The sequence below is a fragment of the Cetorhinus maximus genome, chromosome 18, assembly GCF_964194155.1.
Source record: "Cetorhinus maximus chromosome 18, sCetMax3.hap1.1, whole genome shotgun sequence".
Lineage (NCBI taxonomy): Eukaryota > Metazoa > Chordata > Chondrichthyes > Lamniformes > Cetorhinidae > Cetorhinus > Cetorhinus maximus.
Window position 1 is genome coordinate 90,355,689 of NC_135896.1, and position 23,853 is coordinate 90,379,541.

At 47.7% G+C, this 23,853-nt stretch overlaps 1 protein-coding gene across 5 annotated transcripts in view; it reads right to left on the minus strand.

Annotated features, from left to right (window-relative positions):
• Positions 1 to 23,853, minus strand: part of smoc1 (SPARC related modular calcium binding 1) — a 270,261-nt gene that overhangs the window by 34,877 nt on the left and 211,531 nt on the right. For 4 of the 5 annotated variants that reach the window (XM_078563172.1, XM_078563171.1, XM_078563170.1 and 1 more), the window contains exon 11: positions 3,856 to 4,100. In XM_078563172.1, the coding sequence (XP_078419298.1) occupies positions 3,856 to 4,100 (245 nt within the window). Of the gene's footprint in view, positions 1 to 3,847; positions 4,101 to 23,853 lie in introns of those variants that run through there. The other variant, XM_078563173.1, reaches the window with a different exon arrangement.

Sequence of the window (23,853 nt, forward strand, 5' to 3'; positions counted from 1 at the left end):
CTCAGGTGGCAGCTCAGTGCTTCCGGGCGAGCATCACGCTGGGCGGGCCTTAATTGGCCGGCCCACGTAAAATGGCGGCGTGTCCCCGATCGGGGCCACCGATCGGGTTCACGTCCGCCCCCACCCACCCCCACAAAACCCCCCCGACGGAGGGGGAATTCAGCCCTACCTTAATTTGCTTGAACATAAAATAACATGCAGCTCATGTTGTGAGTATTTCACTAACCCCTGACTACACCTCCCCTTCTGTGAACTATGGCTTCTTCAGTGCTGAAGCAAGCAGAGTATTCATTGGACAAATTTTTTTAATTGAAAAGAAAGACTTACGTTTATGTAATGTTTTATCAAGCCTGTCAGAAGCTTCAAATAGTGCACTGCAGCTTAAGTGCAGTGACTGCTCACATGTAGGCAAATGGCAGATTTATAGGCCAGGATTTTACATTGGTCGGGCGGGCTCAGCGGGGGCAGGCGTGAAGCCGATTAGCTCCGCGCCGCGATTTCACGCGGGCGGGCCAATTAAGGCCCGCCCAGCGTGGATCGCGAGCGGTAGCGCTGAGCGCTGCCTGTGCAGGTGGGGAGAAGAGGGAGAGCCGGGCCTAGTTTGTGCATGTGCGCGAAAGAGCGCTTCAATCTCCTTGAGGCACGGAGCTGCCTCAGGGGAGATGGAAGCGCTTTTTAAAAAAATAAATAAAGACATGAAAATTTTAATGAAACCTGTCCCCTCGTGTGACTGTGTCACGGGACATGTTTTTATTTTGAAAATAAGGGTTTTATTTAAGTTGTATTAGCTTTCGGAAACCTTATCCCGTTCGTGGGTGAGGTTTCCTGAAAAACGTGAAGGCCGCTTGGCCTTTTCGCCTGCCCGCCAAACGTTAGGTTGGACGGGCAGCATAAATTGCAACTTAATTACCTAGTTCATGGCCTTAATAGGCCTTTCAAATATTGGCGGGCGCGCAGCCAACTCCAGCGTGCGCCCGCCGAACAAAATATCACACGAGTTCGCGATGACATCGGGACGCACGCCCAACGTCATCGCGTACCATTTTACATTCCGGTGTGTCGGTCCCGCCCCTGCACACGGAATGTAAAATTCTACCCATAATGTATAACGTGTTTCACGTAATGGGAGAGCCAGCTGTAGAAAGTGTTCACTGTCAGTAAGCAATTACCGTTCATATTTATTTATCTCTGCAAATGTGGTGAAACAAAAAAAATTGTAAAGATTTTAAACCGCTTGATTGCAGCCCAAGAACTCAATGGCCATCAATTTGCATGTCATCTTGGACCATTCTGCTGCTAATTTAGAATCAAACTGATTGTGATCTTTGCTACATTGTAAGGTGCAAATAACATGCATAATGTAAAAAAATATTGTCACTCATAAATTCTGTTCCAACAGCGCTTGAAAATAAAAAGAATCCTTGCGCTGGTGACCTTTCTCTAGGTGACCTACCTCACATGTTCTCAAACGATGTTTCTAAAGTCTTAAAGAGAATTAGTCACAGTCTTATTGACGTGAGGTGTTCTGACTGTTCTGCATTCACCAGGCTCACACCTGTCTGCTTCCCTCATAGTGTCAACAGGTAAATGGATGGTTCGTGTGAGACAGACCCACAGGAATGAGAAAGTGTCTGGTTTCACACCCTGCTTCCTAAGAGTTGTCTGATCTGAGGCCAGGACGGCAGTAAGGTCACTACAAGAGGTCTTGGTATTCGGTGATTGCAGCTCGAAAAAGCACACATGTGAAGGGCAAGTGACTCAGCTGGGCCTTGTTGACTAAACAGTCGACTGGCCAACATTCCCCCTAAGCTGGGTGGCTGCGCAGTTATCAGGATGCCCGCAGGGGACAGACTGGCCGCACACAGTCAAGGTTTCCGTTAAGATGCATGGTCGTGTAGCAATCGTAAAGGGTCCATGCACGCCGCATACACCAAAGAGAACATTCCCACTGACACACGTACTGACATTCACACGTGAAAACTGGTCACTTGACAGAGGTGCTGGGAGGAGGGCAACTGTCTCCTGTGGAATTGCACCCCAGCAAGGGACATCCCATTGAAGGGGAGAATGGAAAATTTCTCAACTGGGACAAAAGTCTAGGCAGCCCTTCTTTCTTGCACACAAGAGCAAATTCTCCATCAAAGGCGTAAGACACAAAGGCAGAATTCAGACAGAATGCCCAGTTCCTGCACCTTCCCTGAGAATCTACCCCTTATCACTTAAAAACCCAATCAGTAATTTATTAAGTCAGCAAATTCAAGCGACAGCTTCATAATTATTTCCTGTTTATTATTTAAATAATTGGATAATTTAATACCAAATGTGAAAGACAAATATATACTGAAAAGAAATAAATGTAAGGGTCACAAGTTGTCTCCAAAATGGAACAGCAGAGAAATTAAGAGAGAGGACAAGGAAGAAGATGTACTGGTGAACCAACAGGGGAAGTAAGTGGGAGAACCTGCCTCTAAGCCAGAAGCTCTGGGTTCGAATCCCACTCCAGCATTTGATGACCATGGAAGGTGTGTTTATAATGAAGCCAAACAGGTCGAGTATCAACCTACAAATCCTTCTAACATATGCCAATGGCAGGCAGGCAGAGTGGCAGAGTCTCCTGGTCAGCCATGCTTGATGTGGAGCGGTGCTCCTCAAGCTGTGACTTCTCGTGACCTGTTCCAGGAAAAACAAGCTATGGAAAACATACGCCTGTGCTTTGACTGCCTCATGCGTCTGTAGATGTGAGAAGTTGTCTCAGTCTGTGAGCAGCAAGGTGCCTCCCACTTTCGGCAACATAACAGATAAAGGAAAACAACCAGAAACCCCTCATCAGCTGCTGAGCTTTCTCTCCAGAGCCTCTTCATTGTAACCAATGTCTGTTTCCTTACCACAGAGCACGATTATGGGTGTCAGCAGCAACGCCAGCATTAATTGTCTATCACTACCTGTCCTTGAGAAGGTGGTGGTGAGCTGCCTTCTTGAACCGCTGCAGTCCATGTGGTGTAGGTATACCCACGGTGCTGTTAGGGAGGGGGGGTTCCAGGATTTTGGCCCAGCGACCACCAAGGAATGGTGATATATTTACATGTCAGCGTTATGATATTGAATGGAGTTGCTCTCAGATGTTGCAGTGGCCTCCCTCATTGGATCTACTTACAGACGCATGTCATTGAATCAGCTCACAACGTGAGAGGGGCCTAAAGTAGCGGCTATCATAAGAGGCAAAATCTGTTACCAAACTCTAGAGGTGTCCAATCAAGAAGTTCGGCAGTCTCTGCCGTTTTTAAGGGAATCTTGCACCGAAAGTACTCCCTGATCCAACTTCAGGCTTTTCTCCCCCTTCACCTGTTATGAGAAGGAAGATATCTCAGGTGTGTGTGTTCTTAAGGGATAGTTGGGAGGCACAGGAAGACACAGGGCAAGCAACTTCCTTCGCTAGTTTCAACCAAGGTTCTTGAGAGCTATTGTTCCAGTAGACACCAGATAGAGTTACCAGATGCTCTATGTACATTTTTAGACAGAGCACTACAGGATTGTGGAATGAAAGGCTTCAGATATTCTAACAAATTTATAAGGAACAACAGAACTGAAACGCACTTGTAAATAGTGGCTGAAAAACGCCTTTAGTTTCAACAAGCAATCAGAAGAGTGATGCACATAACTGAGTCAGTGCCTTCAATAGAGGAGGGAGAGAGAAAAGCCACAGGCTGGAGAGATAGCAATACATGCTAGATAGAACATGTCAAATATTTTTGCCGAAACGGAAAGGTGCTGGACCTCAACGTTCTGTCGCTGTTGCAGTGTTTCTGTCTAACCTGGGTTGGTTAATGGATCATTTTAATTACAATAGTCACTTACCTCCTTCCTTCACTCCTAAGCATCCTTTCAACTCGTGCAGTGAAATGGTTTTGTCCTCGTTCAAGTCGCAGTAATCGGTGAATTTCCGTCCACATTTCTTTGGCTTGGCTTTCTTCCTCAAGAAGCGCTTAAACGGCTTCATTTCCTTCTTGTGGATGTTGTTGCTGCCGTTTTTGTCCAGTTGGCCAAAGTACCAGTGAACAACCCGTTCCTCCAGTGTGTGGTTTGGATCGGGTTCGGGAAACCTGCATCAATAACACAAGAGCTGTGACTGACAGCTGGTACGATGAATAAACACAGCTGAGGCACATTGTTAGCTTCATGATCTTTTCACTGACAGGCGGCAACAAAGAGCCTTTACTGTTCAATAGCTCTATATGGTTTCAGCTTCACTAACTCACACGAAACAAAAAACAACATAGCAAAGCTGCACAACAAAGGAGTGGGGTGCTGGTGCCAACAGCTATTTGGTAACCTGAATGGGGCAGCCTGGACTATTTGCCTTTTGACAAAAAGGATGATGTTTTTTTTTAATGCTATAAACTCAATCAAATGAAGATTTAAGACACCAGAAGCTGTTGCTTGGTCTTGAGGTCTGAGGCTTGTGATGGTGGGGATGAACCCCCAGCAAAAGTGCACGTTTTAAAGGATAGAGGAAGGAATTGCAACCTTGGGGCATCTCAAAGCAATTCACAGTCAGTGAATTATTTTTGATTTGTAGTCATTGTAGTTTTGTAGGGAAGCAGAGCAGCTAGTTTGCCCGCAGCAATGAGAGAAATGACCAGCTAAGCTGTTCTGGTGGTATTAGCTGAGCAGCGAATGTTGGCCAGGACACTGAGAGAAATCCTCTGCTCTTCTCTGAATAGTGTTCCTGGAGTGGCTGCACCTACAACAAACACAGGCACCAGGCAGGTGTGCAGATTAGACAGGAGAAGGCAATCCTCAACATTCTGCCTCATTCCCCTGAAGGGCACCTGACCACCCTCAGCTCAGAGGGTCTAAGTGGACAAGCAAGCGCCAAGGAGGGACCTGCCGGAGAAGAGAAAGTTGAGAGATTTGATAGAGGTACTCAAAATTATGCAGACAGAGTAGATGAAGGGCAACCAGGAGACAGTGGTGTAGTGCTAATGTTATTGGACTTATAATCCAGAGGCCCAGGCTAATGCTCAGGAAGACACAGATTCAAATCCCAACATAGCAACTGGTTAATTCAATTAATTAAAATAAAATCTGTAGTGGTTGTTATCGCTGATTGTTATAAAAACCCATCTAGTTCACTAATGTCTTTTAGGGAAGGAAATCTGCCATCCTTACCTGGTCTGGCTGGCATGTGACTCCAGGCCCACAGCAATGTGGTTGATTCTTAGCTGTTCTCAAGGGATGGGCAATGAATGTTGGCTATGCCAGTAATGCCCACATCCCTTGAACGAATAAAGGAAACTGCTCCATTGGTGAAGGATCAAAAACCAGAGGAGACTGATTGAAGTTGATTGACAAAAAAAAACAAAACCAAAGGTGACCTGAGGAAAAATGTTTGTACCCAGCAAGTGGTTAGGATGTGGAATGCATTGCCTAAAAATGCTTTCAAAAGGAGATTGGATAATTATCTGAAGAGAAAATGTTTACAGGGCTACAGGGAAAAGACAGGGGAAAGGGACTAGCAGAATTGTTCTTGCACAGGCACTATAGGCTGAATGGCCTCTATCTGTGATGTGACCATTCTGTGATTCTAATGAAGGCCCCAAAAAGATATATGGCCTTTTTGTTTCTCTGTCCATAAAGGAAACTATTGGATCCTTGAGGCTGCAGACTTTCTGGCTATTATTATAATTATTATACACACAAACATACACTCACACACATACACATAGACATACATACACACACATACATATACACACACACAAGACACACAAACATACACACGCACTCACATACACAAGACACGCACACCCATGCACACACACCCACGCGCATGCACACACACAATGTATATATACAAACACAAACGCACACACACACAGACATATATATATATACACACATTCACACGCAAACAAGATGCACACCCGTGCTCATGCACACACACTCACGCATGCACGTGCACACACACACACAAAGATGTATATACACACAGACAGATGTATACACACACACACACACACAGATGTACATACACAGGCACACACATCCCTTAATCAAGTTATAAATGTTGCACTTCTGACCAGGGCCTGAATTCTACTGATGATTCTGTAAAACCATATACCTACATGTTTATCAGTGAAGCAATGTTCTTGAATGGCAAATCCACATTCAGTGAGTGCTTCAGGAAAGCAGAACTAGACCATGCATGGATTTTGAGACTTATTTGGGATGGCTGTCACCAGTAAATAGGATCTAAACATATTAATGCCAGTCTCCTAACTTGTGGTGTGTCCATTGCTCCTGGGTATACGGTGTTATGTGGAAGGCTGATCGTCATGGGGTCCACGGCCATCACAGTTTTCCACAGATATATTGTATTGGACACTTGGAAGTAAAGCACCTTCAGAAAAGAGTTCTCCACTGCTGCTCATCTTACAACCTCCATTAAGTTAAGATCATCTAAATTTCTGCTGCCCACACCCTTACTCATAACAAGTCCCATTTAACCATCTCTCCTGTGCTCACTGACCTACGTTGACCCCCGATCTGGCAACGCCTCAATTTAAAATATCATCCCTGTTATCAAATCCTTCCACGGCCTTGTCTCTCCCTCTCTCTGTAACCTCCTTCAGCTATACAACCCTCCAAGATATCTGTACTCCTCCAATTCAGCCCTTTTGCGCATCCCCCCAGTTCCTTTGTTCCACCTATGGCACCCATGCCTTTAGCTGCTTAGGCCCAAAGCTCAGGAATTCCCTCCCTAAACCTCTCCGCCTCTCCCCTTTTCTACAATGTTCCTTAAAAAACCACCTCTTCGACCAAGCTTTTGGTCACCTTCCCTATTGTCTCCTATGGCCCGGTGTTAATTTTTATCTGACTGCAGTCCTCTGCAGTACCTTGGGCTGTTTCACTGTATTAAAGGTGCTATATAAATGCAAGTTGTTGTTGTTGTTAGAAATGGGTTACTTGGCCCTTTCATTCATTTGAGTGTAGCTCATGAAGAGAAAGCAGCTGTGAGCCATTAGCTGTACTTTTATACCATAACAATACCTCAGATGTTCTTCTATAAGTGAAGCTGCATTCTAGTCAATAACAGCTCACAGAGGTGAGATGAACCGTGACTGGAAGAACTGCAATAGATTAAAATTGACTACAAGCTTCTATGAGAAGCTTGACAGTAGGCCTGATTTCTCCAAGCATCTGAATATATTGTGAACGCTGCCAAGTTATTAGCGAGGGCAGAGGGCACAGATTTCTGCCTAACCACAAATCAGTGTGGTTGAACTTTCACATCATAGGTCATTGAAACCTTTCTCCAAGTGAAATTATTGGGCCAGATTCAAAGTGATAGTGAAGCTAATAGTGCTTGCTGTTGTCTGAGCGCTAATGGGAAAACCACTTTGGCAAAGAAGCAGGTACACGATTAAATGTGATTATTCAAAGGTTTCTGTGTGAGTTGCTTCAATCCTCTGTTAGCTGTGTGGAAACAACAGTGATGCCTTTCTCACCATTGAGACACATTGAATGGTGTGCAGCTGTTGTACCTGTTTGGTAGATACAAGCTAAACTCGGCACTGAAAGTTAAATCCTGTAATTTCTAATGCAAGTACACTGTTAACAATAAGGGTCAATTACTGCCAATCAGCTTCTCTGGCACTGAAAATTAACTAATGCAAATATGAAGTCTCATTCCTTCAGGATTTGATTATTGATAGAGATCTAAAAAGTGTCACAAATTTAAAACTTTAAAAAATTGCTTTTCCTATTTGTCTTTTCTTTTCTCTTGCTTTCTTTAGTTGTGTTAGCCATGGCTCAGTTGGTAGCACTCTTGTCTCTTCATCACACGGTTCTGGGTTCAAGTTCCACTCCAGGTCTTGAGCACAAAAATCGGGGAGCGGTGCATTGTCAGAGGTGCCATATTTTGGATGAGACATATGTTATCACTTTTGCATTGACATAAAATGATTTTGGCACACAGCAATGCTAAAGTAGCATTTGATGAGACATCAAACCAAAGCCCCATCTGCCTGCTTGGGTTGGGTTAAAAGATCCCATGGCACCACTTTGAGGAAGAGCAGGGGAGTTATTCTGGTGTCTTGGCCAATAATTATCCCTCAATCCATATCACAAAATATAGATTATAAGGTCATCTATCATATTGCTGTTTGTGTCAGTTTGCTGGACAATAGTGAATATGCTTCAAAAAGTACTTCAATGGCTGTAAAGAGCTTTGCAATGCCTGGTGGTTGTGGAAAGCCCTATATATAAATGCAGCCTTTTTTCCTTTTCAATCCAATCTTTCTTTCCCTCACTTTATTTCTCTTTCTATACCCGAGTTTACATGGAATTCTCCCTCGCCAAGCCACATTTTCTTCTCAGTCCTCATGCTGTGTGTTTCTCAATCCTTCAATCTGGTTGGTTAAGGAGGTGCACAGTTTCTTGCTATGTTCATTCAGGCTCTTGATGTCCTGTTTCCCTCACTGCGCTGTGATCAGTTCACGCTTTCGGCAACTTGCCACACAAAACATTTAAAAACTTAGGGTGCAAGGGCAAGTCAGACTAATGGCCGGTGCCCTGCTACAGAAAAATCCATATGTGATATTTCATACTCCCAAAAGGAACTATGATGCTGTCTGGTGACTAGGGGAGTTTTACCTTTGTATACACATGTATTATATAAACGTTGTTAACTCCATGCATTATTCGTTTAAACTGGAGATGATTTACACTTAATGAGAAGTCAAACTGTTGTACAACAGTCTCCTGCTTGGGGACTCACACCTCAAGGCTCCAGGAGCTTTGATGGCAGCACAAGTTATATTGCCGCTTTAGCATTGGTGTGTGCCAAAATCATTCGTCAATGCGAAAGCGAGAGCATATGTGGGCTCATAAATATCACTGCTTATCTATTTTGTGACTCAAGTACAGTTGGCAATTGATACAAGAACGACCCTGCCAGCAAAAAAAAAGCTAATGAAAATTGAAAAAAAATAAACACTGGTCAGTAATGACTAAGTTTGTATATATTATAAAGTGCAATAGACTCCAATATGTTCTTGGACAGTGATACATCTCAGGGTTGACGTGCCATTGGCATCTGAGGTCATCTCAACATCAGGATATATAATTTCATGGCAAAACACGACAGGCTGTATTTGCTGTTCCCTGCGCATTGCTTAAATATGTGCATACGATCGACAAAAATGAGGGGCAAGCTGCCTTTTAAGATTAAAGTATAACCTACGTTAAGAAAAGATGATGGCCTTGGAATTTTTTTGTTCATCGGGCGTGCTGATCGCGGGCCCGGAAGCGGACGGGAAATGGGCCTCTGGCTGCAATCGGCTCCCACCACACCCCCTCCCCCCCCACCGACCGCGATTTCGCGCTGACTGGGCCAATTAATGGCTGGCCAGAGTGAAACACGCGCTGAAATGCTCGGCGCTTCCGGGGTGGGGGCAGGAAGAGAGCGGGCGTCAACTGTGAATGTGGACGGGCCATGTAAGATTGCTGTTAATTGCATCCTAATCAAAACTGAAGCAATTTTTAGCACCGAAGAGGTGTGAAGGGAGTTTCAAGACAAGGATTAGACAAGCGTTAATCGTTTCTCTACTCTGGTCACTGATGCCAGTCATAGTTTTCACAGCTACTGGTCGCAAATGTTTCTAACTGTGAACTGCGAACAGGAAACCTCACTAACTTATTTTGAATCTGGCAATAAAAGCCTGAACCATGTTTCCCCTCGCGCTGTTCAAATGCGCATCAACAACAAAACTGCACCCTGCACGGGGGAGAATAACAACCAGGGCCTTACTGTGACGTCTGTCAGATGCAAACCGAATGAGGAAGTACAGAGAGAGCAGCTTTCTAGCAGATATCACCTGTCCTCTCGCACTGGACCCAGGTTTCATGGTCGATGCTCATTCCAACCAAAGCTACATCGAGAGTGCTGCAAGAACACTATGCCCCCAAAATTCATTTAATGGTTATTTCAACCTGCTTTCCTTTAACAAAAAAATAAGAGACGGACAAATAAATTCTTTTTTTTTTTGGCATCATTTTCTCAGGGGTTTGTGCCACACCATCATCTGAAACCATGGTAATCTGTCGAAATACTTAGGCCCAGGCTTTCGCCACAATGGAGAGGCTCTCCGGCATGGCAAGGATAGTGGAAATGCCCGAAAGTCGGAAGTTCCAGCCCCGAACACAGCACTTCCCACTTTCGGGAGACAGGGGGGTTGGGGGGGCTGGGTGCATTTAGCACATGCGCAGCTTACAGAGGCAGCAGGCCATTGGAATCATCAGCTGTCCCCCCACTGAAGCGTGATTTTGGTAAGCCAGGGGAGTGAAACCCAGAGTGTGCAGATTAGACCAGGTAAGAGCTGGTCTGAACTTGGTGGATTTGTTTGGATAGGCAGGGTACCCCTTTGGAGAGGGGTCCAGGAAACCTTTGGGGGAGGTAAGGCGCTCTTTGGTGGAGGTCAGGTGCCTTATGGGGTAGGTCAGTTTCCCATTGGAAGTGTTAAAAGTAGGCTTGAATGTGTGGAAAAAGTGCAAAAACTTATTACTGTCAAGCTCATTGGAACTGTCAACAGACCCGTCAAAATCAACGGTCAAAGCTGTCAGAAGCACCTGTTAAAGGGAGCTGTCAAGCATATGGGGCTATAAAAGACCATGGGAGGTGGGTACAGGGCATATAGTGGCATGGATTGTCATGGATGGGGCATGGGGACTGTGTGTGGGCATGGGTGAGGGGACATGAGGGGTGAGGGCTGGAGGGATATTTTATATGTTTAAATCTTTATTTTTTATTTTTGGACATTGTGCCGAAACCCTGAGGGTGGCCTGTGGCTAGCCCACCTCCGCACCCATCAGCCTCCTCACTTCTTCCCCAGTCGCCCGCCCTGAGCCTTATTCCAGCCCACCAACCTGAACTGAAAGTCCAATGTCTAGGCAGCCGTCTTTAAAGCTGGGATTGGCGGAGCAGGGAATGTTGCTGTCTCTGCACACCCAACCCAGGAGTGAAAATCTGGACCTTATCCTGTAGAGGCTGGGCTTGGGTGATTGACATTGCCACGAGAAATGAACTATTGAACTGGTTAAGTCAGTGCAGTATTGTTGTTTCAGGAAACACGAGTGTCTGCCCAGTGCTGTGTGAAAATATTTTCACAAGCAAGATGTAGTCCACTAGCACAAACTGCATATAAGGAATTCAATGGCTGTAAATGTGAATAAAAAAAACTGGACATTTCTTCTCTCTCTCTCTCTCCCTCTGTGATAAGCTGTTGTCTTTCTCTTGACATCCCCACAGACTTGTCAATCTAAGATCAGGAATTCATTGGTAGTACAGGTAGCAACCATGATAGTTGTTTCACTCTGTGGAAAAGTCAGAATGTAACTGGCCATTCACAGTGACCAATGTGGTATAAGTTCACAGTAGACTAGTTCAGAAATTCATCGCTGCCACACAAAACCTGCCAGGATGAGTGCAGCTTCCACAACATTGAAGAAGCTGGACACCATCCAGGACAAAGCAGCCCGCTTGATTGGCACCACATCCTCAAACATTTACTCCCTCCACCGCCAACGCACAGTAGCAGCAGTGTGTGTACCATCTACCAGATGCACTGCAGGAATTCACCAAGGTTCCTTAGACAGCGCCTTCCAAACCCATGACCACTACCATCTAGAAGGACAAGGACAGCAGATAGATGGGAACACCACCACCTGGAGGTTCCCCTCCAAGTAACTCACCATCCTGACTTGGAAATATGTCGCCGTTCCTTCACTGTCACTGGGTTAAAATCCTGGAGCTCCCTCCCTAACAGCACTGTGGGTGTACCTACACAACGTGTACTGCAGTGGTTCAAGAAGGCAGCTCACCACCACCTTCTCAAGGGCAACTAGGGATGGGCAATAAATGCTACAGTTGCGTCAAGCTGGTGACAGAAGCTCTGTTCAGGTGGGTACTGACCTTCATTCTTTACCGTACAGATGAGGCCAGCCAGGGTGAGCGAGCCAAAGGCTCTGCACTGATTGCTGGCTTCCCCCATGTCCAGGGTGCTATAGACTGTACACATGTGGCCATCAAGGCACCAGCAGGTGAGCCCGGTACCTTCATCAACAGGAAGGGCTTCCACTCCATGAACGTGCAGATAGTGTGTGACCACAGGATGCTGATTCTACAAGTCTGTGCAAGGTACCCAGGCAGCGCCCACGACACCTACATCCTCAGACACTCCCAGGTGCCAGGGCTCTTCAGTGCTCCAGCCCGACTGGATGGATGGCTGCTGGGTGACAAGGGCTATCCATTGAAGAGATGACTCATGATGCCTCTCTGCCATCCAAGAACAGAGGAAGAGAAGCTCTACAATACAAGTCATGGCTCCAAAAGGGGAGTGGTAGAGAGGATCATAGGTCTTCTCAAGCTGCGCTTCCAATGCCCGGATTGTTCAGGGGGCGCACTACAATACCCCCCAGAGTGGGTATCACTGATAGTGGTTACATGCTGCCCTCTCCACAACCTGGCACTGGCAAGGGGGGACCCACCGAAGGAAGAGGGTCTTAACAAAGCTCCACAGGCCAGAGATGATGAGTCCAGTAGTGAGTCTGAAGATGAGCACGGTGAGAAGAATGCTGAGGGTGTGGAGCCAGACCTCGGTGACCTGCAGGGAGACAGGGACACGAGGGCCACCTTGATCCAACGCTCCTTCAGCTAGGCTACCAGAGATCATCTTCAAACACATGCCAGGGCTGCCGACTCCATCCCAGACGTCTGAGATGAGCCTTTCATTTGAACACTCAGTGCCTGTGCAATAAAGTTCAGAGCCACCTACGTCCATCATTCAATACTAGCGTTCCCCATACCAAAGAAATAAAAAGCTGAAACATACTCAGTCCATGATGACAAAACACAATTTATCTCATTCTGACACTTCAATAATATTTACATAAACGCTTCTGGTCTTCAACCCCAGACCAGTATACACAAAGTCAATATAGATGAACATAAAATCACCCATGACCTGTCCCTCTTGTGCTCATGGTGCCTTTAATTTACGTTTGCGAGTGCTCCATCTAGGTGCTCCCCCTCGCCGGTAGCGGCATTGGAGACAGTCTGCTGACTCTGCTGTCCTGTTGGCCTTGATGACCTTGTCAGTCATCCTCTGGCCAGTGGACCCTGTGCTGGCCCCGCCTGGGAGGGAGCGGCCAGTGCCACGGCTGGCATCTCCCCAGTCCCAAATCACTGGCAAAGGGGTGGAGGAGCTGCTGCCATCATCCAGGGTGCCCTGAGAGGAGCCCGCAGAGATGATAAGCAGCTCATGTGCCAACGTGAGGTTGCTCTGGACCTCCCTGCTCATGATTGATGGACGGGCACCTAGCTGGGATACTGGCTGCTCCGTCCATCTCACACATGGACACTGACCAGCTGAGGTCAGTGCCTGTGTGAGGGCTTGCAGGTCCAAGCATAACCCCAGGAACCCCTGATTCTGTTCCTGGAGCTGCCTGTCCATGAGAGTCACCACTGTCTCCATGAAGGAGGCAGTGCGCTCGGCCATGATGGTCAACATAGTGCTGATGCTCTGCATGGACTCCTCCATCATGCAGACCATGACACGCAGACCTTCATGGACCCAACCAGATCCTTCTGCACATCTCGCTGGACATCCAGCATCTGCTGCCTAATGGACGACTCCAGAGGCTCATCATCAGCCTTCGGCTGAGCCCTGGACCCCAGCAGTCCTCCGACTACCAGCACCCTGGGCACTCTCTGCCTCCACCTGCACCTCAAGCAAGTGTGAAATGCCCTGACCAACGTGCATCGAGATACTAGCCGCCGATCTAATGCCCACCAAGATGCTGATATCTGCACTGGTGCCTGCTTTTGAGAGTGGGTGTGACACAGGTGCAACAGAAGCTCAGTGATCCTCCGGTGTCAGGGGTGTCCCTTCAGGGTCCACAGAGTGAACACCTGCTGGCAAACCTAAAAGAGAGAACAAGGACATGTCATTAGTTAAAGCCATCACACTGTCACTGTGCACACCAGGCACCCTGGTGAGACAATGGAGATCTGCATCACGGTGCCCTCGTCTTCCAATGATCAATGGGGACTCCAGGTTCGAGGCTTCCATCAATGAAGGGACTACACTAGAATGGGTGCACAAACCAAAACTCTCACCTCTGTGCACTGCACTCTTACCTTCGTCTGGCACCCTCCACCTCTCCACGCCCGGCGTGCTGGCTCTCCAGCTCCTGGGCATCTTGCTCATATCTGGAAAGGATTAGGAGGCTAGTGGGGCCTCCGCCAGTCCAGGACCTTTCAATATTGTTGTGGGCCGTCTTCTCCTGAAATAGGAGGGGAGCATTGATGAGTCCACTCTCTACCTGCAGCGCCATTGCAGCCTGGCCAACCCCAGCTGAGGAACACCTGGCAGGGCACATCCAAGTCGTGGGCCTCGAGCTGCAAGGCACTCAGTCCAAGCAGCCAGGGCTCACCCGCTTGGCCAGCTCCGGCGTGATTGACAGTTGGCACTCAGACCCTAGCACCGCCGAGATCCATGGTGGGGGAGACGGCCACACCTTAACACATCTCCACACTGAGCCATGCCAACACGGTGCTCACCCTTCCTGAGCGCAGCAGGTCATTGAATGCATCTGGGCACTGCACCCAGGGGCACCGCACCATGTCACGGCTACTGACCAGCGCTACCACCTTTGCCATGCCCTCTTGGTGAGGTGCAGTGGCCTCCTCCTCCCATCCCTGGGGACAAGGGTGTCCCTCCTGGCAGCCACCTCCTCCAGGAGGATGGTGAGGCCCTTATCAGAAAAGCGGGGGACTGAGTGCCCACCCAACCTGCCCTCCCGCCTGCCGTGTCCAGCTGCACTTGGGTCCATAGCGAAAGTACAGGAGACGCCCTTCCATTGGCAGCCTTCCAGCAGCTGCCTGGGCCACTTTTAAACCAGACGCCGGGTCACCATTGGACCCGACGGCTAACAGGCCCCCACCCCCAGTCGGCCCTTCCCGGCCAGTGTGGAGCCTCATTTCACGCTGGGCACCTCTTATTTTATGCGGCCCCCCACTCAATCAAAAACATGCCTGGCGGGGGCATGTAAAATCCAGCCCATGATGTCCCTCCAGGTACTCTATTGCATCCTCTCCCCCAAGAAATGATTCTTCTGCCTTAAGTCTGACACTCTCTTTTAGAAGCAGTCTATATCCAAATGCAGCAAGACCTGGACAATATCCAGCCTTGTGCTGACAAATGGCAAGTAACATTCGCACCACACAAGTGCCAGGCAATGACCATCTCCAACAAGAGAGAATCCAACTGTCGCCCCTTGATGTTCAACGGCATTATCATCACTGAATCCCCCACTATCAACATCCTGGTTACCATTATCCAGAAACTGAACTGGACTAGCCATATAAATACTGTGGCTACAAGAGCAGGTCAGAGGCTAGGAATCCTGCAGCAAGTAACTCACCTCCTGACTTCCCACAGCCTGTCTACCATCTACAAGGCACAAGTCAGGAGTGTGATGGAATACTCCCCACCTGCCTGGATGAGTGCGGCTCCAACACTCAAGAAGCTTGACACCGTCCAGAACAAAGTAGCCCGTTTGGTCAGCACCACATCCACAAACATTCACTCCCTCTACCACCGATGCACAGTAGCAGCAGTGTGCACCAACTACAAGATGCACTGCAGGAATTCACCAAGGTTCTTTAGACGTCACCTTCCAAACCCACGACCACTACCATCTAGAAGGACAAGGGCAGCAGATAGATGGGAACACCACCACCTGGAAGTTCCCCTCCAAGTCACTCACCATCCTGACTTGGAAATATATCACTGTTCCTTCACTGTCACTGGGTCAAAATCCTGGAACTCCCTCCCTAACAGCACTGTGGGCGTACCTACACCACATGGACTGCAGCGATTCAAGAAGGCAGCTCACTTCTCAATGGCAACGAGGGATGGGCAATAAATGCTGGCCCTGCCAGCGACGCCCACATCCCGTGAATGAATAAAAAAAAAACATTCTGAAGCCAGCCCTGCAAAAAAAATGCTGTTTTGTCTAATTTATTTTTTCCCCTACATTACTCTAAAGCCCTGCCCATTGGCCTACAATTCAGGGCTTTATTTTGGTTGTTTTCTAAGTTGTCAACATGATGAAGGCTGTCTCAGCTTTCCCTTCTGACTGTTCAGCTTTTCCAGCTCGCTTAGGCTGCAGAACTCTGCCAGACTTTGTGTGGCTTCACATGCTGAAGGCATGAGCTCCACATTGCGAGGGGACATCTGCCTGTGTTTGACAATTCCTGATGCCTGGAAATGTTTAAAGTTTACAATTTGCAGGGAGAGGAAGCTGGTGTTTAACTGGTGTTTTGCAGTTCACTGAGCCGAGGACATAAGATATACCCTCAGTAATTGTTTTAAATTGCACTTATCCCTCTCCATGTTATTTGGAAAGTTTTTTTTTTCCAACTGAAGTGATTGTGATGGGAATGGAATATGCGGGGAAACCTGTGGGGAACTTGAGGTTTTTTGCTCAAGTTTGTATGAGTGAATAGAATATTTTCCTCCATTTGCCATGCAAATATATACGCAAAAAGTAAAAGTGTCTCAGAAGTCCGTGAAAAGGACACTTCTGTCTCAAATACCGGCTATCCCTAAGGTTTTCCAGTGTAAGATTGCAAATGAATTATAGATATAAAGAAACAAAAGAACTGCAAAAATACTAAAAATGCTGAAATAAAAACTGAAAATGCCCTCTGAGAAAAAAACATGACAGCTAACATTTTAGGTAGGAATACTTTGCCAGATCCCAATTTTAATGAATGTTAGCCAATCTCTTTCAGATGTTGACAGACCTTCTGCCGATTCAGAGCATTTTTTTTTTTGTTTATGCCTTGGCTCTGAGTGGTTTCGAGACTGCACAAACTCATCTGACATAGGACCCTTGTAGCAGCAGTCCTTGAGGTGTGGAGGGGTGAAATTCTGTGTACAAACACACTGCAACATTTCACCCTTGTTAGTCAAGAGGCTAAGGGTATCAGGGGTAGGCAGGATAGTGGTGTTGAGGCCACAATCAGATCAGCCATGGTCTTATTGAATGGCGGAGCAGGCTCGAGGGGTCAAATGGCCTACTCCTGCTCTAATTCATACATCCATATGAAGCAGATTGACCTGAAGGTAATCAGTAATGTATATATGTTACATATATAATATATACTTGTGTGTGTGTGTGCGTCTGTGCACGCGTCCATGCATGCGTGTGTGTGTGTGTGTGTGTTTGTGTGCGTGTGTGTGTGTGTGGTCCAATTCCTCAGTTGGCCTGAGACAGTCTGATATTTATCAGGCTGAATCCTGTTCGCCAGCGTAGCAGAAAACTGAAAGCCTTTGCTTCTCTGAAGTTCAGCAGTACATTTGCCAGAGTCCAGTCCTTTCAGCGTGGTATCACTGTTTAAAGTTTGAAGATCTGTCTCTTCTTGTTCTGCTGTCTGGTATGTAGGCTGCCTTTTACGGAAGTGTTTTTACTTATACTGCACCGTTTATGTGATACCCCAGCAGATCGCTGCATTGTTAATAAACAATTGGCAGTTTTCTTTTAAAACCATTCATTGCATTTCCAATTTCATTAGTCTAACTTCACCATGAATCCAGTGCCTTGCACTCTGTTAAGTCTCTGGCATGTTCCATATAAACATTCCTTTAATTCTGTTTTCTTTTTATTTGGTCCCATGTTTAAATATTTTTCTTTTCTCCTCTTATGATCTCCAATACATCACGCACCAGACCCTCTAATACAATCAGGGCATGGAGGCAATGGTGGCTTTGTCTAGTGGTGGGAAATCACACCAGCCCACACCTGCCTCTCCCCCTTCAGGGGTAATGCAAAGACTGAGACCTGATGTCCTTCCGTCACGACGTAGAACCGAATGGGCTGATAACTCCAGACCTCCGGCTGGGTGGGGACAAGGCGGGAACGCCCTTAGAATGGCGGGGGGACAATGACTGAGCGCCATCACGTCACCATTGCTGTGCCTGCAGTAATGCTCACCTACCACTAGATGGCAGAGTTTGCCCCGAGTTGGGTTGCAAACGCTAATCGGGGTCCCTTGACAGAGATGGGACTTCGGTTGGCTGGCCTTTCAAAACCGAGACAGGAAAGGTTTGCATTTATATAGGGTCTCAAAAGTGCTTCACAACCAATGAAGTACTTGTGAAGTGTATTCACTGTTGTAGTGTAGGAAACACAGCAGCCAATTTGCACACAGCAAGCTCCCACAAACAGCAATATGATAATGAACAGGTTTTCTCCATGTTGTCTGAGGGATAAACACTGCCCACAACACCAGGGATAGCTCACGTGCTCTACTTGAAATAGTGCCGCAGGATCTTTTACATTCACCCAAGCAGGTAGGTGGGGCCACTGAAAGATGGCAGCTCTGACAAGTGCAGCACTCCCTCAGTACTGCACTGGAGTGTCTGGAGCTAACCCAAGTCAGAGCTGTTGATTTTTGTGCTCAAGCTCTGGAGTGAGACTTGAACCTGGAATCTTGGGGCTCTGAGGTGAGAGCGTCGCCAACTGAGCCACATCTGAGCTGGGAGGGAACTCACACTTTAGACACGTCAACCAAAATCCACGAGAGGGTGCGGCGGGGACAAAGACGATTCCGAAGATCATTTCACCTTCATTTTTGTGGATTTCTCCAGGGTCTGCAAACCAAGCCCCTGCAGCCACCATTCCATCTCCCTACACCCACCCCCCCCGCCGACCTCGACACCCACTGCAGGTGCCCTCAGACTGAGACCCTCTATAGGAGCCTACCCTCCTTTGACCTATAGCCTGGGGCTGCTCTACCTCCAACCAACAGCTCGCCAGCTGATGCAGAAGAGTTTCTGGCCCTCAGAGTGAGCCAGTCAGGATGGTGGAGCAGCCAGACAGGGCATTCCACAAGCAAACCCTGCTCTAAAGGTTGATCCACCCAAATATCGTTCCATCGGAGCCTCTTGTTCCTGCTATGGACACAATCAGGAAACACTTAAGTCACTGCCATTACTCGTTTGAGGAAGCTCATAAATAAAATCCCTGAGAAGGATATTTTAAAATTTAATACATCACACTTCAGACTAGTCACACTCCATAACTCTTATAGTTGTTCACTGACTTCCAGCTACAGCTATAGAAACATTTCAACCTGGTGGATTTCCAGGAATGACACATTTTACACTCGCTGCCAAAGAAACATATTCCATTGTTTAAACTAGTGATGGTTCCACACTGGCGGAAGGACATCTGTAGGACACCATGACTGTAAAATGGGGCGGAATTTTATGTCCCCCCTGCCGACGGCTTTTATAGGTGGCGGTGGCCGTGAAATTCCTCCGGTGGGCTTCCCACCAGGTTCTCGCCCACCCCGACCTCTCCGCAATCTTACACTGGGACAGACAAGGCCTAGACAGGCCTGCCTGCCCTTGTCCCGATTGAGGCCCTTTATTGCCCAATTATTGTCCACTTAAGAGTCGTTTCCCACCCAGCCTCAATTTTTAGGCTGGTGGGAGGAGCTCAGGGGCAGGAGGGAAGCCCGAAAAGTGACCCCATTCCCGGTGGGAAGGGTGGGGCGCCTCCATCAGCAGCCTCCTTTTAACATCAAAAGTAAAGATTTGCAAATTCTGAAAAAAAAAATGTCCCCACCTCGGAGTGACTGACAGGAACGGTTACCTGATAAACATCCTGTCAAAACACTTCTAAAAAATGAACGTTGGAGACGTCATCTCGCCCGAGGATGAGGTTTCCTCAAAAATGCAAAGGCCGTCTGGCCAATTCGCCCGCCCGCCCGCTGGACGCACATCGGAAAATCTCTTTTAATTAATAAATGAATGGCCTTAATAGGCCTCTTAATTGTCGGTGGGTTCGCTGCTGACTCGTGCGAGCGCCCGCCGACCAAAATATCGCGCGAGTGCACGTTAACGTCGGGACACTCGCCCGACGCCATCGCTGCCAATTTTACACCCAATTGGATCCGGCACACGCCCCCCCCCCCCCCCCCCCCCCCCACCCCACGGGACTAAAATTCTGCTCTTAGACTCTGGGGAAGGCTTGTAGTCCCGGCCGTGTCCACTGCAACTCCTGGCGCTGCAGGGACCGGGGAAGCTGCTGGCCAATCAGATTGGCTGGCAGCTCTTTGAGGCGGGACTTCCTCCTGAGTGAGGGGCGGAGGGCCCTCCTCCGGCAAATCAGCACTCACTGGAGCGTTAAGGGGCTGCAGTGGTGGGCAGGGTTGGCAGGGGGTGTGTCCCCTGCCGACCCCTCGGATGGCAGCAAGGGAAACCCCGTGCCAGCCTAAAAATCCGGCCACAGTGCTGCCTGTATCTCCAAACAATGTAGGATGGACATAACTCTATACCCATTCTTTGTAACTATCTTTTATATGCTGCCCCACCAATGGGGGCACGGGCATGGACGGAGGCATTTGATTCTTTGCTAATTAGAATATTTGGCAGAGGTAAAGAACATAGGGGACAGGAATAGGCCATTCAGCCCATCAGGCAATGCTTCAACATTCATGAGATCACGGTTGATCTGCATTTCAACTCCATTTTGCTGCCTTTGCTCCTTATCCCTTATTTAACAAAAATCCACGAAAGCTCTCATTACCTCCCCAAAAGGCTGCAGATGGTGTTGCAAGTTTCCCCAGCTTTTTGTGGGAAAGCCTAATGCACGGCTTCCTGCCTAGATGGTCTGGCTTTAATTTTAAGATCATACCTCCTTGCTCTTGATCCCTCCACCAAAGGAAACAAGTTTCTCCATTTCTGCCTTTTCCAACTCCTTTGAGCATCTTAAACATTTTCCTAAGAGCACCCCTCGATCTCCTGCATTCAAGGGCTTGTGAGCGAGGGTCATGCAATCTGTCGTCTAACCCCTTTTATTGCCTGGTATCTTTCTGATGCTTCAGAAAACTCTCCAAGGCCAGTATAGCGTTCCCGAGGGGCTCCGTACTCAGTACTCCGGTTGGGTTTGACCAATGTTCCATTACCTGTGACGCATAAGTTCTTTGCTATTGTGTTTCTAGCCACCTTCAGACTAAAAGGTCAAACTTCCAAAAGGCCTTTTGACCTCGAAAGTTCCAAAACTGTCTCTGAGTTCCTCCAATCAGCTCCAGGAATTCCTCCAGTGTAAGTACTCCTTCTTTCAAGGCTTACAGATGTTGAGAAATGCTCCGCTTGGGTACTGGCAAACCTTCGACATGCACTCACCTACAACAAGTTTGTAAAGCGCCTGCAGAATGCAGCCGGCAGTCCAGCTTTGAAAGTGCGTTTTGTGAGGCAGTGAAAGTTTTTCACCGTCACATCACTCTCATAAAGTGAAGCATCCACCACCTACCCTTCCAACCCCATTGGGAATCAGTGTAAGCTATAAAGGTACTTCACAGAGCTCTCCTATTAACTAAGCCTCACGTACGGCCTAGAACGTGTGGAGGTCAAGTCGGTGATGTAATGCAAGCAGTCTTCCAGTTGTCCCAGCTGAAGTCAATGAAATACAATTGCAAACAGATTCTTAGCTCGTTACTAACCGCAGTGAAACAGCACCAAAGGCAGCAGCTCAGTGCTACACCGCCTGAACCGGGGTAATTTTGCATTTGATAAATAATGCACCTTTGACTCTCTTTTTATCCTGTTTGAACTGACCCATTTCTGAGCCCCTCTGCTGAAAACAATACAGGAACGCCTGTCGACGCTGCTTCACAATTTGTTACCCGGTTTCACTTACATTAGAAGTGAGCCCAAAATGGTCAGGAATTTCTCTGTTGCCGCAGTCTGAGTTTTACTGAATCATACTTCTGTTTTTTTTTAAAATTATTCATCATTGCTGTTCCCATGAGGAACGGGAGTGGCTGGAACTGACTTCGTTCAGAGCTGCAGGCTCCAAAATAAACATCAAAACAGTGACAGTTTTTTTTTTCTTTCACATACTCCTTCAGCTCCATAATATTTTGGGCAAAGGCACAGTGTCTCTAATGGTATGGAAGCAGCTGCTAACTCTTAAATTATCCATCACTTTGTATGTTGTCCTAATTCATGACCACTGGTATGGTTTCCAGAGCAATTCCACTAGTGAGCATGTGGTGCTCTATGCATACGAACCCTGTATTATACATAACTGCCTTGGCCATCTCCAGATCCTTTGATAGGATCTGGCATCTTCGTGCTTCCCACTAAAACCACACTCATCACGGTCTAAATCCCTCTCAAATTTCATGTGCTGCGCTCATCTCCTGCCTGTTTCCCCCTGACTCAACAACTCTCCAAATCTCCGTCCTCTTTACCACGCTTACAGCCTATGTTCATCCACCCCCTTTACAGAGTGCACATCCTCAGGGAGCACCATCTGTATTCCGCTTTCAATGCCGCGACTGAATCATTAAAACTTGGGCTGCAATTTCCCCGTCCCAAATCTGACAATTTTCCCAAGGATGTTGTTTGGGGGGTAGGGGTGGGGTGGAGGGGGAGGTTGGGGAGAGGGGAGCGGAGGGCAATGAAGTCGTCCATCTTGTTAACTGGGCATGTTGACGTCTTTAGAAAGCCCATTAAGCGCTCGCCTTCTAACTTCCCAAGGTTTGCATGGGGTCAGGCGCCTGTTACCAGCTCCAGCCTGGCAGAAACAGGGGCAGCCTGAAACAGTTTGATCCGCTAGAAAAAAAAGTGCAAGTTTGGGAAAAGTGGAAAGCAACTTTTAAGAACCGGCCTTTCCCCACCCTATCCCCGGGTCCCAGCTCTCCCTTTGCCCTGGCCGCTTTGAGCATGAGGAACCTCTCAGTCTTTCAGGCCTCGCCAGAGCGCGTGACCCGCCTCCCTGGTGACCCACCCCCCGTCCCGGCCACTAACTGAGCGGCAGACCAATTTCTGGAGCCATTTTAAGACCCTGACCCTGTGAGAAGCCCGCAGGAGAAAAGAGGCAAGAGCGCGAGGCGGGTTGGGTTCCACCTCCTACGGGAAAATCCAGCCCCTGGTCTCTCAACACTCATCGGTGGAGCAATGGGAATCTCATTTCTTTCAATTCTCCAAAGACACAATCTCTTCACATAACTCGCAAATATAAGTGACTGTATAACAAATGGAACTAACAGCCAACTAACAACATTCTTTGCCTCTTTATTTTCCCTGACCACAAACAGAGTGCCCCACATCTTCTCCAACGCAGAGCTGAACGCTTCATTTTCCCAAAAAAAAACTCTTAATTCTCTATCAGCCCCAAAGCTGTTCAAAAATAATCTAATGCTCCTCTGTGGATGAGACTCTTCCAATATCTCTCTCACATAGGGAGAGGAATGAAGAAAAAGCTTGTCATCTGATGGGTGCTGTCTCTCACTCTCTCTCTCCCTCTCTTTTACAGCTCTCTTTCCATTGCAGTTTTCCTTCTCTCAATTTATCCAAAATGCTCTGGTCAGTGTCGGTCCGAACATTCCTATTTTGTCCTTCCTAATTTGTAAATCCGTCTTTTTAACTGATCTTTCTCCTCCCTACGTTCTCCCTCTGTCAAAATCAGGTTCCATCACGCATCCTCCCCCCGAAACCTAGGCTGGAATTTTATGTCCCTCCTGGGGGTGGGCTGCGAGGCGGGGGTACGTAAGATCTGCTATGACGGTGAGGGGTGCCATGCCCTCATCAACCCCCCTCCACTGGAATTCTACCAGTGGCGAGGTAGGTGTTAGGCAGCTGGATTACGCTTGGGCCGATTGTGGTCCTTAAGAGAATGCTGCATAAACCCTGGGGAGGACCTCCCTCCTATTCAGGCCCCCCCTCCAGCAGGAAAGGCTACTCCTGCTTGAACAGCCCTTCCACTGGCCTC